At 39.2% G+C, this 17,277-nt stretch overlaps 1 protein-coding gene across 1 annotated transcript in view; it reads left to right on the top strand.

The window, feature by feature from the left end:
• LOC150107629 (neprilysin-1-like) overlaps nt 1-17,277 on the top strand; it is a 221,563-nt gene that overhangs the window by 124,751 nt on the left and 79,535 nt on the right. The window contains exon 6 of the mRNA XM_090392143.1: nt 39-137. Coding sequence (XP_090248269.1) covers nt 39-137 — 99 coding nt within the window. The remainder of the gene's footprint in view (nt 1-38; nt 138-17,277) is intronic.

The following is a 17,277-nucleotide window of genomic DNA, read 5'->3' as shown; positions in this document are numbered from 1 at the left end:
ACATATTAATATTATATTAACAAGGTAAAATTTTATAGGTGCGAAATATGATAATATCATTAAAGGATGCTTTCATGGATATATTGACATCAAGTGAATGGATGGATCAAAATTTCACCGAACTTCTTACAGAAAAGGTCAGAATTCAATTTATAATGTGGATCTCTCCTTCCAAATGTTTTTCATTCAAATTATTTGTTAGTTTCTGTATTCTTATTTTATAATGATATTAGATATAATATAAAGATATAGAGAGAAAACACATTAGATCCAATAAATAATGTTAATAAATTTAGCACAGATATTTCATAACAAAAATAACAGTTATTATTATTATTATTACCCCAAGACCTCATGGAGTCAAAGACTCATCTGGGAGGTCCTTTTATCACACACATATCTCATCATGCCATGTCTTAAACACACTCAAACTACTTGCAGACACCACACTCTCAGGCAAGGCATTCCAATCATTCACAACTCTGCATGAAAAAAACCTGCCTCTCACTTCCCTACTCACACCCTCTTTATACAGTTTCAAGGGATGACCTCTGCTTCTCCCCTGATCTTCCACTATTCTCTGTAGAACTTCTCCCCCATTGATCTTATAACAACCCCTTACCAACTTGTAGGTCTCTATTATATCTCCCCTCTTCCTCCTCTCCACCAGACTCCGCAAATTACATCTTCTCAATCTTTCCTCATACTTAACATTCCAGAGGTCAGAAACTACCTTAGTTGCCTTTGGACCCTTTCCAACATCTCTTCATCCTTCTGAAAACTCGGTAACCAAATCTGCGCACAACAGTCCATGTGTGGCCTAATCAAAGCCTTATGCAATGGAACAAGAATCTCCCTACTTCTAGATGTCAGTGTCCTCCGCATCATTCCCAGAAGCCTTTATTTTGTCTTCACAATTTTGGCGATGTGTCCCCTAAATTTTAGATCCTTATCCACTATCACCCCCAGATCTCTTATTTCCTCTACCTCCAACAATACATTTTCACCAAGCATAAATTCTGCATCCCATCTTTGTTTTCCAAATTTTGAAACCTTACATTTTGCAACATTGAACTCTCATCCTCATTTCCGTGCCCAATCACTCAATTTATTCAAGTCTTCTTGCAAGGCCACAACATCTTCACTACTCTTTATGGTTCCTCCCAACTTTGCATCATCTGCAAACAATGAATATCTCCATCCAAATCTTCGCCAATATCATCAATATACAAGTTAAACAGTAATAGCCCTAAAACAGACCCCTGAGGCACTCCACTAGTGACTTTCCTTTTCCTGGATATCGCACAACCCATACACAACTTGTTGATACCTATCAGCTAGCCTGTCTCCAATCCAATGCACTAATCTAATATCCAACACCATCTGCTCTAGTTTGACTGTCAACTTATCATGAGGTACTCTATCAAAAGCCTTTGTGAAATCCAAGTATATTACTGTGTATCCTTCTCCTCTGTCCAAGGAAGCAGTCACTTTATTGTAATAAGTAAGTACCTTACTAAGACATGACCTCCCTTTAGCAAATCCATGCTGTCCATCAAAGATTATACCATTGTTGTCAACCCAACGCTGAATCCTAGTTCTCACAAGCTTCTCCAAGAACTTAATCCCAACACCTGACACACAGATAGGCCTATAGTTTCATGCGTGAGTTCAATCACCTCCTTTATGAAGTGGCACAATCTTGCCCTCCTTCCACTGTTTAGGAACTTGACCACATGCAAGACTTGTATTAAAAAAATATGTCAAAGCAGGTGTCAACTCTTTGGAAAATTTCTTCAGAATATGCGGTGATATATTATCAAGTCCCATAGCCTTATTTACATCTAGTTTACTCAACTCCCCAAACATCTCTTGCTCACTTACAGTCAGTCTCTCCTCCCCATCATCAACTGCTCTCAATCCCTCCATGAAGTCACATTCACAAGATTGAAAGATCTTTATGAACTGCTCATTAAGTATCTCTACCACACATTCTGCATCAGCTGTCTTTATACCATTTTCTCCAATCAATGTCATCCTTCCATAATCATTCTTTCTTTTGCTGGCTACATATTGAAAGAACTCCTTAGGATCCTTTTTGACTTCATTAGCCAACTTCTGTTCATACCTCTCTTTAGCAACCCTCACCAACCAAGTCACCCTCCTTGCTTGGGCTTTGTAGACCTCATGGAATTGGTTATTTCCACTTCTCTTGTGCTGCCTCCACAATGCCCTTTTTCTCTGCATTGCATGTTTAATCTCTTTATTCATCCATCTCACACCCACCTTATTTAACGTTCTCACCCTTGGAATACATTTAGACATTTCATCTACTAGATAGTTTTTGAAAATCGCCCAAGCTGCATTGATCTCTTTTTCAGCTAACTCCACATTCCACGCAGCACCCGCAAGCTGTCTCCTGAGCTCTTCATAATCATCTCCTTGTAGTTCCACATATACTCTTTTCTCACAGGGGTCCTTGCACTGCTGGCAACCACCCAGATTACCCTTGGTGGTTGCCAGCAGTGGTTACCAAGGGAGAGTGACCTGATGGTCACTCTCGCCAATTGGTGGATGATTTGACACCTCATTTATAATTACATCCTCTGATGAGATAACCAAATCCAAGACCCTTAATCCTTGTGTGCCCTCTGTTACATACTGTCTAAGGTAGTTATCCTTCAAAAACTCAAGAAACTCATTTTCTTTACTTCCAGTTGCTATCTCATCATTCCAGTCCATATTGCCATAATTAAAATCACCCATAATGATTACCCTTTTCTTATTTGCTTGGCTAATTTGACTATATATTTAACTATCACCACTATCCACATTACCAGGTCTATAACAACATCCCACCAAGTATTTGATTCTATTCACCTCTATCTCACACCATACCCTCAAAACCACTTACCCTATTTTCCTCTTGCATCTCTACTTTGTATGGACATAACTGTTTCTCTATCATCAGTAGCACTCACCCTCCCTTTTTACCCCTTCTATCCTCACGAAACATAATCATACCCTTCCATCTCTATTCCTGTCAGGATGACGTCCTCATCTAGCCAAGTCTCACTTATTCCGACAATCTTTGCGTGAATAGACGCAATTAGTGCAACCATTTCATCTGCCTTGTTTGTTATACTTCTAGCATTGGTATACAAACACAACAGCTCATTTCTGGATCTACAGCTAGTTCTACTGATACCACTCACTCGATGTGATCTCTCCATGCTAGACTGGGCCATTTCCCTTTCTGCTTTTTCATTTTAGAACCCTTTTCAATTCCAACTGTTTCCTCTTGATCCCTGGTCATCCAATTCCTTTCTTGCCTACACATGCTCTCACCTCCTCTTGGAGCATCCACCTTTCTCACACTGTGTACCCCTGTTTACCTTGATACCACTCATACCACTCAATTCCCCATTCATATCCACTTCTTCAATCTCTCCTGTCTTATTCTCCTGCTCTTGTACATCATTCCCCTCTCGATCTGATTCATTCTCTCTATTCAATTCTCTACCTTCCAGCAGCAGTCTCTCCAAGCGACTCACATCATAACCACCCAGATGCAGTCCATCGCTCCTATACAGCTCACTTCATCCCTCAAACTCATTCCACACATTAACAAACTGTACTCCCATCTCCTCACGCATTTCAGCTAGCATATCATTCATAATCCTTGCTCTCTGCCTCATTTCACCACAGTCATACCTAGGCAACACACTGACTACCCTTCCTGTCACACTATTCTCTTTTATCCTTCCAAGCAGCCTCCTGATATACATTCTGATATGCTCTTTGTTCTCTCTCAAATCATTTGTACTAATTAATGCTATTAACTCTTTTGCTCGCTCCCACCTTATAACCAGTGCCTCAATCACTCTACTAATTTTACAGCCTGGAAAACATACCTTGTGCGTTCTATCCTCTAGCACACCTTTAATAATGGAGTCGCCATACAATGCCACTCGCTCATCTTTCGTTAACTCTTTCATGCCATCATGATTTATTTTAATAGTTTTGACCTGAATTCTCTTAATTTCATTCCGCATCCATTTCATTTCTTCCTTCATCCAATCCAATTCAACTTCCGAATCTCATGACACATTCTCTATATCATTAAATCTTTCTAACTCTCGAACCCCCCCCTCTTCTCACTTTCACTCTCATTCTCTCTCACTCTCAAGTGTATTGAATATTATTATTTGTTTATGTGAACATCCACAAAAGATTGCAAACCTATAGTACATTAGTACTGTGAGTGGGCTAAGGATTTATTTATTTGATTTTGTATTTTTGTATGCATTTTTATCTGGTCTGGAAACCTTTCTCTATCGAAAAAATGGAACTTCATCAAGCCAGTTGAGGTCTCCAGTAAGCAAGGAGGTTGTTTCATTATTGTAAAAAAGAAAAAGGAAAAACACACCAGAAAAGTTTCCAAAAAGCTTTTCCTGATTAAAATTCATTTCTTTATTTATGTTGTGTCGTGTCTTCTATTTCTATATTACTTATGAATTAATGGTCACATAAGGTGGGAATACCCTATTGCTCTCAATAATCGTGGCCGCTATGAACGCAAGGCAAATGAAAAACGCTCAGGCAGACCAAGCACTACTTCGTTTGCCTGAGCCGGGCCAGAGGAGATCATGGGTATCATGTATTAGTGATCACTGCAAATGCTCAGTCATAGGTCGTATGCAATGCATAGTGTGTGTATTCTCAAACTGTCTACTCAACCCCCCCAAGATTAAATCCTGAGTCTGCCACTGCTGGACAATGAAATTCATCTACATTGTATGTTGTAATGTAGATCATTCATTAACATATTTTTCTCTACTTTCTTTTATTCTATTCCTTCTTCCTCTTTCTTTTCATTCAACAAACATTTAATCTCATTGTATATATATGACTCATCTTATCCTAATAAACTCATTATTCAAATCATGTATTCCTTTCACTCCATATTCACTCTCTAAAGACAATCACAATCATCCATGACCATGGCAGGATTTGAATCCACAGCCTGTTAGTTATAGAGTAAATATGCTAACCACTCAGTCAACCAGGCTGGCCAGTTAGCCAATGATGGGGAGACAAAGGGCTCCCACATGACTTTGTTTTCAGCCATTTATTATTATTATTATTATTACGGGCAACAATAATATTAAATTAATAATATTAAAATTAGACTCATCGAAGGAGGTCCTAAACATCATGTCCACACAACTATATGACATTCTCACAGTATCTATCATACCTTGCCTTGAACTCACTCACCGTCATAGCACCCACAATAGACTCTAGCAGCTTATTCCACTCATTTACCACTCTAAAAGTAAAGAACCCAGCTCCAACACCCCTGCTAACCACACTCTTGCCCAGCTTCCATAGGTGTCCCCTAGTTCTCCTACCACCAGTCCTGATCTCAAAAATATCATCTGAATTAATCCTATAGAAACCCTTTAGCAATTTGAATGTCCAAATCATATCTCCCCTTTTCCACCTATCAACTAATTTCTGTAACCCACAAATCTTCAACCTGTTCTCATATGATTCAATCCATAGACCCGCTATCATCTTAGTTACTCGCCTGTGGATCCTCTGCACCTCCTCTCCATCAAGAGGGAACCTAGGTGACCAAATCTGGGCACAGTAGTCGAGATAAGGTCTTATCAAGGCTCGGTACAGAGGTACAATAACTTTCTTTTCTCTGCTCATCAAGGTATTTTTCAACAACCAAGTGAGTTGATGAGCTGATTTAGTTACTTTTGTAATGTGTCCCCCTAAACTTCATCTCCCTATCCACCAACACTCCCAAGTCCCTGGCCTCATCAATCTCCTGGAGTACAGTTCTACCAATGTAGTATACTGCTGCTAATCTTTTCACCCCAAAATGCATAACCTTACATTTTGTCACATTAAATTGACATCCATTCTCCTTAGCCCAGAACTCCAATCTATCCAAGTCATCCTGCAAAGATTTTGACATCTTCTATTTCACTATCGCCCTACCCAACTTTGAATCATCAGCGAACAAATTAACTGTTATTCTTAGATCCTTCCCTATATCGTTAATGAACAGATTAAACAGCAGTGGTTCAAGAATAGAACCCTGCAGCACACCACTAGTCACAGGCCGTCTTTTGGACTCTACTCCTGAATAAACTACTCTTTGATATCTCTCCATCAACCACCCTCCTATCCATCTCACCAACCCTATATCCATTTCCATATGTTGTAGTTTACGGATTAGAATTCCATGTGGTATCCTGTCAAACGCCTTTGCCAGCTCCAGCAGTATCACTGTAAACCCATTACCCCTATCCAGTCCAGCCCCTTGTTATAAAACTTAAGCATGTTACTGAGGCATGATCTACCCTTCACAAAGCCATTCTGTCCCCCGTACAGTATCTCATTTTCATCAATCCATTCCTGTATTTTTCCCTTGACTACTTTCTCCAAGACCTTGACAACGACTCCTGATATGCTGATTGGTCGGTAATTTGCAACCGTAGTCGCAGTGAAACTATTTTACCCTCTTTCCACACCTTCTGGAGTAAACCAGACCCAAGGCTCAGATTAAACAACATGGTCAAGGGCACTGATAATTCCTTAGCTCCTTCACTCAAGACCCATGCTGGTATACCATCCAATCCCACAGATGTATTCACATTAAGGTTCTGTAATAGACTATTCACCTCCACTTCATTCATCACAATTCCCATATAAACTAATGATTCCTTCATTTTTTCAATGTCACCACCTGGATGATATACTTTGGCAAAGTGCTAGCTGAGTAACTCCACTATATCAACTGATTCAGTGACCTCCTTACCATTGGCATTCCTTAAAATCATTCTGCCGTGTTCAGTTTTTTTTGCATGCAGCATATTGAAAGAACTGTTTGGGATTCTCTTTAGCTTGCATAGCTACTTTCCTTTCATAATCCGCTTTTGCTTTTTTACCACACTCGTTACCCTTCTGGCCTGCGCTTTATACCGTTCGTGTGCCTGCAGGTCACCTTTCTCTTTAATTCCCTCCACAGTTGTTTCTTTTTTTGCAGCTCAAGCTTAATGGTATCATTCATCCATTTAACCCCTACTTGTTTTACTATTTGGACCCTAGGCATACAATCGGCCATAACCTCCTGTAAATGCTCCTTGACCACTTCCCATGCTCTATCGACATCCAGCCCTTGCAGTTTTACATGCCATGGCACTGATCCAAGCAATCTCCTAAGCTTGTCATACTTGCCAGCACGGTAATTCCACATATACCTTGTCTTAATCGAAAATTCCACACCTTTAGCCACCTCCCAGTTCAAGACGTTGTGATCACTCTCACCAATAGGTGGTCATATTCATTACAGTCAAATTCTCAGATGCTATTACCAGGTCAAACACTCTCAAACTCTAGTATTTTCAATTATATGCTGTCTCAGATAGTTATCCCTTAATAATTGAATAAAATCCGTTTCCTTCCTCACATGTGTCCTATCAATGTTATCATAGTTGAAATCCCCCATAATAATTACCCTCCTTCCACTCATTTCATCAATTTGTTTATGCATACTATGTCCACTATCTATTCCATCACTTGGTCTATAGCAGCACCCAACTGTATATTTTGTTCTGCCAGTCTCAATCTCACACCAAATAGCCTCATATGAGCTCTTTTCACTATCCTGCAATACAACTTCAATTCTCCTTGGCTGCAGTTCATCAGCTATCATCAATAACACCCCTCCCCCCATTTTATTCTCTCTGTCCCTCTTAAACACACTATAACCTATATATTCTATCCCACTAACTATATCATCTTCCATCAGCCATGTTTCACTAATGCCAATAACCTGTGGCCAGGAAGAGCCAACCAAGGCCAAAAATTCTACCTTCTTTTTCCTAATACTCCTGGCATTAGTATGTGAAATGCAGAGGTCTCTTTGTCCTACCCCTATCTTGATGCGTTCTTTTAAATATCCCATTCCCATTTTTTGTCCTTAGTACTAGCTCGGGTACAGTATATACATTCTTACACTCAACTGTCTCACTGATGTCCGCATATCCACTTCCCTCCCTCCTTGGTAGTTCTAGTTTTCCTGGTTCTGCACATCCACTTTCACTTCATTCAGCAACACTTTTTTCAGTCTCCACACACCAAATCCATTCAAATGCAGGCCATCCATCTTGTATAAATCCTTTCGCCCATCAAACTCATTCCACACGTCCACGAATTCCACACCACACCGTCTGCATAACCTGCGCATAATGTCATTTGAGATTATAGCCCTCTTTCAAAACTCCTCTCTGTCATGCCGTGGCAACAAACTCACCATTCTAACTCTGTCACTCTTTTCTTTCGCTACCTTTAACAATACTTTCAAGTCCACTCTCATTTATCCTCAGTCTTTTTTCTGGATTCAAAACGTAGATGATATTATTATTATTATTATTATTTCCCAAGACCTCATGGAGTCAAAGACTCATCTGGGAGGTCCTTTTATCACACACATATCTCATCATACTGTGTCTTAAACACACTCAAACTCCTTGCAGACACCACACTCTCAGGCAAGGCATTCCAATCATTCACAACTCTGCACGAAAAACACCTGCCTCTCACTCCCCTACTCACACCCTCTTTATACAGTTTCCAGGGATGACCTCTAGTTCTCACCTGATCTCCCGCTATTCTCTGTAGAACTTCTCCCCCATTGATCTTATAACAACCCCTTACCAACTTGTAGGTCTCTATTATATCTCCCCTCTTCCTTCTCTCCACCAGACGCTGCAAATTACATCTTCTCAATCTTTCCTCATACTTAACATTCCAGAGGTCAGAAACTACCTTAGTTGCCTTTGGACCCTTTCCAACATCTCTTCATCCTTCTGAAAACTCGGTAACCAAATCTGCGCACAACAGTCCATGTGTGGCCTAATCAAAGCCTTATACAATGGAACAAGAATCTCCCTACTTCTACATGTCAGTGTCCTCTGCATCATTCCCAGAAGGCTTTGTGTTGTCTTCACAATTTTGGCGATGTGTTCCCTAAATTTTAGATCCTTATCCACTATCACCCCCAGATCTCTTATTTCCTCTACCTCCAACAATATATTCTAACCAAGCATAAATTCTGCATCCCATCTTTGTTTTCCAAATTTTAAAACTTTACATTTTGCAACATTGAACTCACATCCCCATTTCCGTGCCCAATCACTCAATTTATTCAAGTCTTCTTGCAAGGCCACAACATCTTCACTACTCTTTATGGTTCGAAGATATTCAGTTGTTTGCATCATTTGCAAACAACTGAATATCTTCATCTAAATCTTTGCCAATATCATTAATATACAAGTTAAATAGTAATGGCCCTAAAACAGACTCCTGAGGCACTCCACTAGGGACTTTCCTTTTCCTGGATATCGCACCCCCATACACAACTTGTTGATACCTATCAGATAGCCAGTCTCCAATCCAATGCACTAATCTAATATCCAACTCCGATCTGCTTTAGTTTGACTGTCAACTTATCATGAGGTACTCTATCAAAAGCCTTTGTGAAATCCAAGTATATTACTGTGTATCCTTCTCCTCTGTCCAAGGAAGCAGTCACTTTATTGTTATAAGTAAGTAGATTACTAAAACATGACCTCCCTTTAGCAAATCCATGCTGTCCATCAAAGATTATAACATTGTTGTCAACCCAACACTGTATCCTAGTTCTCACAAGCTTCTCCAACAACTTAACGACAACACCTGACATACAGATAGGCCTATAGTTTGATGCTTGAGTACGATCACCTCCTTTATGAAGTGGCACAATCTTGCCCTCCTTCCACTGTTTAGGTACTTGACCAAGTGCAAGACTCGTATTAAAAAAATATGTCAAAGCAGGTGTCAACTCTCTGGCACATTCCTTCAGAATACGCGTGGTGATATATTATCAAGTCCCACAGCATTATTTACATCTAGTTTACTCAACTCCCCAAACACCTCTTGCTCACTTACAGTCAGTCTCTCCTCCCCATCATCAACTGCTCTCAATCTCTCCATGAAGTCACATTCACAAGATTGAAAGATCTTCATGAACTGCTCATTAAGTATCTCCATCACACATTCTGCAACAGCTGTCTTTATACCATTTTCTCCAATCAATATCATCCTTCCATAATCATTCTTTCTTTTGCTGGCTACATATCGAAAGAACTCCCTAGGATTCTTTTTGGCTTCATTAGCTAGTTGGATGCATGTTGTATTTTTAGTCCAACATGCATCCAACTTTTGCCATCATTCTTTCTTTTTTTGCTATCATTTATTCTTTCAATTTTTTTCGCTTGTGATTTCTGCATCATACCATTTCTACTTTCATTCGTTCTCTCAATTTCGTTTCTTTCTGCCACTCTCACCTCACTTTCGTCCCTTTTAACAACCGTTATAGTTTTCAAATCGCTTTTTTTTTCCTGATTTTTTAACATTTTTTCGCCTCTCTTTCTCACCATGCTTCTCTTTCAAACGTGCACTCGTGTCACAATCGTTACTAACACTTTCTGTCATCAATTTCATATTTGCATTCATCAATTCCTCATCAGGTCACACTTCACACGCACCCTTCTTCCATCCATGCTAAACATCCACAAATCATTTATGTAATCGAAGGAATACATATAACAGACCTCACACTTAACGAAACGACTGAAATCTAAATTAAAATCATGGAATGACAATGTCGCCGCCATTTTTTTTTTTTTTCCCTGCAGGTTACTAGGTCTAATAATAACGATTTTGTAAATAAATTAAGGCAAGAAAAATCCCCCACACTAATAATACTAGTCGTACACAACGTTTACAGCTGCCCTTACTCAAACAATTATGCATATATAATTAATTATTTCTACAATAACTTATCTGAATCAGGAGCTTTTCTTAGGTATGTCCACAGCGCTTGGCTCACTAGCACCCTCCTCATTATTTGTAATTTTTCCTGATAAAGGTATGAAGATATATTAGTATCTCATAATATCTCATAATATCCTCATAGTATATCCTCATTAGTATCTCATAATGTCCTCATAAAGATATATTTGTAATTTTTTCTCATAAAGGTATTCATTTGGCTCATAAACAATCTTTCAAAGTAATTACTTCAAGTAATTAAGTAATTACCAGAATACTTTACTTTCAGTTTGTAAATCACATGTATCATCTATGATTCTTTTTACAATAATATTTTCTCAATTTTTAACCTTTTTCTTTTGTTTTAACAAACAAAAGAAAGCATGATGGTGAGTCAAAAGATAGTATGAATGAGAGAATGCAAGAGAGAGTGAATATGGAGTGAAAGGAATACATGATTTGAATAATGAGTTTATTTGGATAAGATGAGTCATATACACAATGAGATTAAATGTTTGTTGAATGAAAAGAAAGAGGAAGAAGGAATAGAATAAAAGAAAGTAGAGAAAAAGATGTTAATGAATGACTTGAGAATGGCAATATGTGGAGATTCAATTATTAAATTCTCATAGAAAGACTTAGACATTGGTTGTACATGTTGAAAGTTTATTTTTCACTTGGTTAGAGTATAATAAATTTAGTTTAATCCTTTATTCAAGTGTGAGCAAACAAAGTTTGCACCTGAAAGTATCTTCAGGACTGGGGTAAGGTGGTACAACACCAGGAAGTTCTTGCAAAGGTGGAGCAAGCTACCAACACTCCTATCTCAGTATCTCCCATAATGCAAAACACATCTCCTTGCGGATATGTCTAATGTTATGCATTAAGGGAAGGGCCACAACCCAGACTAGTTTCAACCTTTATTGAGGTCTCTTCAGTGGGAGCCAGGCCCAAGTGGAGATACCAGGCAGAAGCATTAGCAGGTCATCTCCACCTATAGGAGTTGCCAAATGGTGTGCCACCCTTTTTTTAATAAATTACTCTGGATTTAGAGAAAGATGTTGAAAGTTTATTTTTCACTTGGTTAGAGTATAAGAAATTTAGTTTAATCCTTTATCCAAGTGTGAGCAAACAAAGTTTGCGCCTGAAAGTATCTTCAGGACTGATGTAAGGTCTCCCACTGAAGAGACCTCAATAAAGGTCGAAACTAGTCTGGGTTGTGGCCCTTCCCTTAATGCATAACATTAGACATATCCGCAAGGAGATGTGTTTTGCATTATGGGAGATACTGAGATAGGAGTGTTGGTAGCTTGCTCCACCTTTGCAAGAACTGTCCTGGTGTTGTACCACCTTACCCCAGTCCTGAAGATACTTTCAGGCCCAAACTTTGTTTGCTCACACTTGGATAAAGGATTAAACTAAAGTTGGTTGTACATGTTTACTGAATAACCTAAGGAAATTACAATGTACAATAGAATATACATTAAATTAAACTTTAATATATTTCCAATATTTCGGCAACGAGACCAACCAATCACTCCCCCTAGACCTACCTGGTATACACCAGGTAGGTCTAGGGGGAGTGTTTGGTCTTTAGTGGAGCAAATAAGGGATGCCAATTTTTTATATGTAAAATAGGACAACTTGCAGCTGCAATATATAAAAAATTGGCATCCCTTATCTGCTCCACTAAAGACCAACCACTCCCCCTAGACCTACCTGGTGTATACCAGCTAAATACCTATTGTATACTCTGCTAAAGACCAACCCCCCCCCCCCTCAGACCTACCTGGTATACACCAGGTAGGTCTGGGGGGAGTGGTTGACCAGTCATATACCAGGTCCCTTGCAGCTGTAAGTTGTCCTACTTAGGCTAAACAGGCAGGATAGTGAATATCAGAATTTCAGAACACAAGGACTACATCGTGTTTCACTAGTACAGCCATTCTAGTCTTGCTCTGGATGCATGCTCTGGATGCATGCCACAGAATATGGTGGAAGAAAGCCAAAATAGTACGCCGTAGCAAGTTTAAATTTGAAAGACTATTCATGGAATCAGCCTCAGCCCTAAGAAAAATGCCAAACCTCAACAAATTTGGTTGCATGAGACTGCCCCAAATTTTGTAGGCTTACATCAGGAGACCTTCAGCCCAATGGCCAAGAATACCTACATAGCCCACTAGGGGGGGGGGGGGGGGCACCATCAGGACTTTTAGGGAAACCATAGATTCCTTGCTTCATTTCTCATTTACTGTGTTTAGTGCCGGCGTGCATGTGTCTTTATTGTAAGTTCCTTTGAAGATGGCAATGTGACGTTGCTGAAATATTGGAAATATATTAAAATTTAATCCATTATTAAACTTGTGGTAAATGAGAAGGCGGGTGAACAAGGTCTGTTTATAGGAGGGAGGAGGATAGTTGTTTTGAATATGGAAACTAAACCATGAAGAGAGCTAGTGATAGTTGTGGGAACAAATCATTTGGTTGAACAGAAGGAGAATGTGAGGATGAATATTAGGGGGGTCATTGAAACGAAAAACAATAAAACCATGGTAGAAAACGCTATTTCATTGTTATACCTTGGCAACATACTGAATATTTCCAAGTTTTGAATTTATTGGTGCAATTGAAATATTGGAAATATATTAAAATTTAATCCATTATTAAACTTGTGGTAAATGAGAAGGCGGGTGAACAAGGTCTGTTTATAGGAGGGAGGAGGATAGTTGTTTTGAATATGGAAACTAAACCATGAAGAGAGCTAGTGATAATTGTGGGAACAAATCATTTGGTTGAACAGAAGGAGAATGTGAGGATGAATATTAGGGGGGTCATTGAAACGAAAAACAATAAAACCATGGTAGAAAACGCTATTTCATTGTTATACCTTGGCAACATACTGAATATTTCCAAGTTTTGAATTTATTGGTGCAATTAAGTTATTTAAATGTGATGTATTGCATTTAAATGGATTTGTTGTGAGCAACTGGAGAAGCTGTTGCTAGAAAGAAGGAAATGCAAGGATCAATGTGGACAAGAGATCAGAGGAAGTAAGAGGCGACATAAAAGTTCATGAAGTGGACTTGGTGAGGTTGAAATGCCTGTGAATGGAGAGAATAGTAATGTGAGAGAACAGGAATTCAAATTAGACATGGAAATGAGGAATGAGGATATAGTCCAGGTGGACTGGGAATGTGGATGATTAAAGTAGTAGTGAATGACTGTATGGAGGAGGGCAGCATAGGAATGGGATGGTCTGAGATGTAAACTGGGATAAGGTATTGTAGTGAGTAATATTGGGAAGGTGTGGAGAAATTAAGCTGAGGGGTGGAATGGGTAGAAATGGTTTAGAACCTAAAGTGAATTGCTGTGTTTATTTATGAATGCCAGGAGCATCAGAAATAATGGAAATAAAAGTGTTTCACTGATTGAGATTATTCACCCCCCAAAATTGTTAGGATAAGTGAAACATGGTTGGATGAGGATAATATTCAACAGGAATAGAAATGAAGGGATACCTTGCTTTTGTGAGGATAGGAAGGACAAAACAGGACAGGGAAGTACTGTTGATGATAGGAAACAAAATGTCCACACATGGTTTTGAAGATGCAAATGGGGGAAATAGTCGCAGTTGTCTTGAGGGAGTATGGTGTGAGACGAAAGTTGATAGGAAGAGATATTTAGTTGGATGTTACTATGGTCCACAGAATGTGGAGGGTACTGATGAAGAAATGTGCAAGCAACTTGGGTTAGTGAACCAGGAAAGGGTGTATTACAGTTGCCATCTTAATGGGAACATAAGATTAAGACACGTGTATGCAGGCACTAAAAACAGCAAATAAGGCTGAAGAGAGGAAACTACTGTTTTTCCTAAAGTCCTGATGGTGCCCCATAGCGGGCTATATTAGGTATTCTTGGCCATTGGCAGAAGTTCTCAAGATGTACCTCTCCCAAATTTTGGGTAGTCTCATGCATCCAAATTTGTTGAGGTTTTGCATGTTTCTTCTTTCTCTTCTTTTGAAGAGAAAGCCTTAAACTCTTCCCCACAAAAACCTACCATATGGCTTCACAATATGGTAGGTTTTTGTTTTATCGTAGGTTCATGTGGCCAAATAGTGAAATGACCCTGATACACTCCTCTCCTTCTTAACACACTTAAACAACCAACACCCCAGAATCAAGTTCACCCTGGAAAAAGAGGAAAACAACAGGCTCCCTTTCCTAGACACACACACTAGTCACCCACCAGCTTGATGGAAACTTGGTTTTCTCAGTTTATAGAAAACCCACCCATACAGGCAGGTACATTCATCAACAATTCCCCCCCCCCTCACAACAATATGGAGTTATTAAGACCTCTATACAACAGGGCTGAACTAATCTGTTCAAATGACAATGCCCTAACCACTGAACTAAATTACATCCTTAACACTTTCTCAGCCAATGGCTACAACCCCCCAAAAAAATATTAAAACCAGTAACCCCCCCCCCCTTCACAATAAAGATTACTCTAAATCGATCGCCATTCTGTACATCCGGGGCACCTCAGAAAAAATTATGAAAATCCTAAAAAAACATGACCTCACCTCTTGTTACTGACCATATAGAAAATTGGCATCCCTTATCTGCTCCACTAAACACCAACCACTTCCCCTAGACCTACCTGGTATATACCAAGTCCCCTTGCAGTTTTAAGCTGTCCTACTTTGGCCAAACAAGCAGGACAGCGAATTTCAGAACACAAGGACTACATCCGGTTTCACCAGTACAGCCATTCTGGTCATGCAGACCATGCTCTGGATACACGCCACAGAATACGCAGGAAGAAAGCCACAATAGTACACCGTAGCAAGTTTAAATTTGAAAGACTATTCATGGAATCAGCCTCAGCCCTTAGAAAAATGCCAAACCTCAACAAATTTGGATGCATGAGACTGCCCCAAATTTGGGAGACGTATATCTTGAGAACTTCAGCCCAACGGCCAAGAAATTTTTCAGTACAATGTATTTGCTGACTGGCAACCCATTCCACTCATTCATCACTTGCTGTACAAATAATTCTAGTGCTCACTTCCTGCTAACCACACTCATACTCATTTTTTAGAGATGTCTTTGTTTTTTCCTCACTAGCCATGTAGACATAATTGTTAGTGATTATTCATAGTAGTGTTTGGCACATAAACAACACCAGAATAAATGTATTATTTATTTAGTTGCTAATATTTCAGTACAGTATCTTCAGAGCACATACATATTAGAGAACACAGAACAATTGGCTAAGTAGTTGCAGAAACCATTCAAATGGTAACAGAAAAAAGAAATAATTTTCATCATCACATCCTCTAGCATTAATTAAAAGGAAGGAAGAGGAGTCATGTTAGATTTGATATTATAATAACTGTCTCCCAAATCTTTGGTAAATTAATGCAGCCATATGTCTAAATGTATTCCAAGGGTGAGAAGGTTAAATAAGGTAGGCGTGAGATGGATGAATAAAGAGATGAACAAAGACCAGGCAAGGAGGGTGACTTGGTTAGTGAGAGTAGCTAAAGAGAGGTATGAACAGCAGTTAGCTAATGAAGCCAAAAAGAATCCTAGGGAGTTCTTTCAATATGTAGCCAGCAAAAGAAAAAAATGATTATGGAAGGATGACATTGATTGGAGAAAATGGTATAAAGACAGCTGTTGCAGAATGTGTGGTGGAGATACTTAATGAGCAGTTCATAAAGATCTTTCAATCTTGTGAATGTGACTTCATGGAGAGATTGAGAGCAGTTGATGATGGAGAGGAGAGACTGACTGTAAGTGAGCAAGAGGTGTTTGGGGAGTTGAGTAAACTAGATGTAAATAAGGCTGTGGGACTTGATAATATATCACCGCATATTCTGAAGGAATGTGCCAGAGAGTTGACACCTGCCTTGACATATTTTTTTACTACAAGTCTTGCACTTGGTCAAGTTCCTAAGGAGTAGAAGGAGGGCAAGATTGTGCCACTTCATAAAGGAGGTGATCGAACTCAAGCATGAAACTATGGCCTTTATGTGTGTCAGGTGATGGGGTTAAGTTCTTGGAGAAGCTTGTGAGAACTAGGATCCAGAGTTGGGTTGTAAACAATGGTATAATCTTTGATGGACAGCATGGATTTGCTAAAGGGATGTCATGTTTTAGTAATCTACTTACTTATTACAATAAAGTGACTGCTTTCTTGGACAGAGGAGAAGGATACACAGTAATATACTTGGATTTCGCAAAGGCTTTTGATAGAGTACCTCATGATAAGTTGACAGTCAAACTAGAGCAGATGAGGTTGGATATAAGATTAGTGCACATTGGATTGGAGACTGGCTAGCTGACAGGTATCGACAAGTTGTGTATGGGGGG

This window comes from Typopeltis vanoorti, chromosome 4 (assembly GCF_054136105.1).
Source record: "Typopeltis vanoorti isolate ZY-2024b chromosome 4, IOZ_Tvanoo_1.0, whole genome shotgun sequence".
NCBI classification, from domain to species: Eukaryota; Metazoa; Arthropoda; class Arachnida; order Uropygi; family Thelyphonidae; genus Typopeltis; species Typopeltis vanoorti.
The sequence above is the reverse complement of the archived record's forward strand: the minus strand, read 5'-3'. Positions and strand labels throughout refer to the sequence as shown.